This window comes from Anneissia japonica, unplaced genomic scaffold, assembly GCF_011630105.1.
Source record: "Anneissia japonica isolate Jap-2015-1 unplaced genomic scaffold, ASM1163010v1 scaffold4988_len2956909_cov206, whole genome shotgun sequence".
NCBI lineage: Eukaryota > Metazoa > Echinodermata > Crinoidea > Comatulida > Comatulidae > Anneissia > Anneissia japonica.
The window spans coordinates 2786941-2787641 of record NW_022696345.1 but is presented as its reverse complement, the minus strand read 5'-3'; the positions used below and the strand labels follow the sequence as shown (position 1 = coordinate 2787641).

Below are 701 nucleotides of genomic sequence, written 5' to 3'. Positions count from 1 at the left end.
CATTGGGTTATGGTTTACCGTACCTTTAGCAAAATAATGGAAGCAGAAATACTGTACCGTCCCTAGCCACCTCGTAAAATTAAATGGTTTATGTTTCTGGTTGTTGTGCGCACTTCAATTCTATCTATGAATAGAGAGCGCAACGGAAGAGGAATAAATTATAGACACATGCAGATTCTTATTAATTAATAAAACATTGTATTGGAAATCAGATAATAAAAACTGAGACTTGAAAGATGTGTGGACCACAGATAGCGAGTGTATATCAATTAATCACAGAAGCGAGCTCAGCAAGAGGGCAATGGAAGGAAGAGTATTTATGTTTAGCGTTGTCGCTACTTTTTGTTTTTTAAGCATTATCATTGAAGCGTCAAGGCAACGTGAAGCGACATACAACGGTAATGTGTTGTTTTATTTATTTTTTGCTAAATCTACTGAGCGTGTGACGCGTTTTCTATTCCAGTCTTGTTTCGCCAGGGCGGATAAGTTATCCTTTTTCACACCGAAAATACAGTCTTATTCAGGCCCCTAGCGTGACTTAATTTGTGGGAGGTTCGTTTCAGTGGAAAGTGGCCCCTTTACTTGTATGATCTCCGATACTCTGGAGAACATTGTAAATTATCCACGAAAATCAATTCTTTCGTTTTTAAATGCGGCCTTCTCCAGTTTTTGGGCGGTTCGTCGTAACCCCTTCAACCCCC

General features: G+C 39.4%; 1 protein-coding gene across 1 annotated transcript in view; it reads left to right on the top strand.

The window, feature by feature from the left end:
• Nucleotides 1-232: 232 nt before the first annotated feature.
• The window catches only part of LOC117101874, a 7172-nt gene continuing 6703 nt past the window's right edge, over nucleotides 233-701 (top strand). The window contains exon 1 of the mRNA XM_033241992.1: nucleotides 233-398. Coding sequence (XP_033097883.1) covers nucleotides 302-398 — 97 coding nt within the window. The 5' untranslated portion in view covers nucleotides 233-301. The remainder of the gene's footprint in view (nucleotides 399-701) is intronic.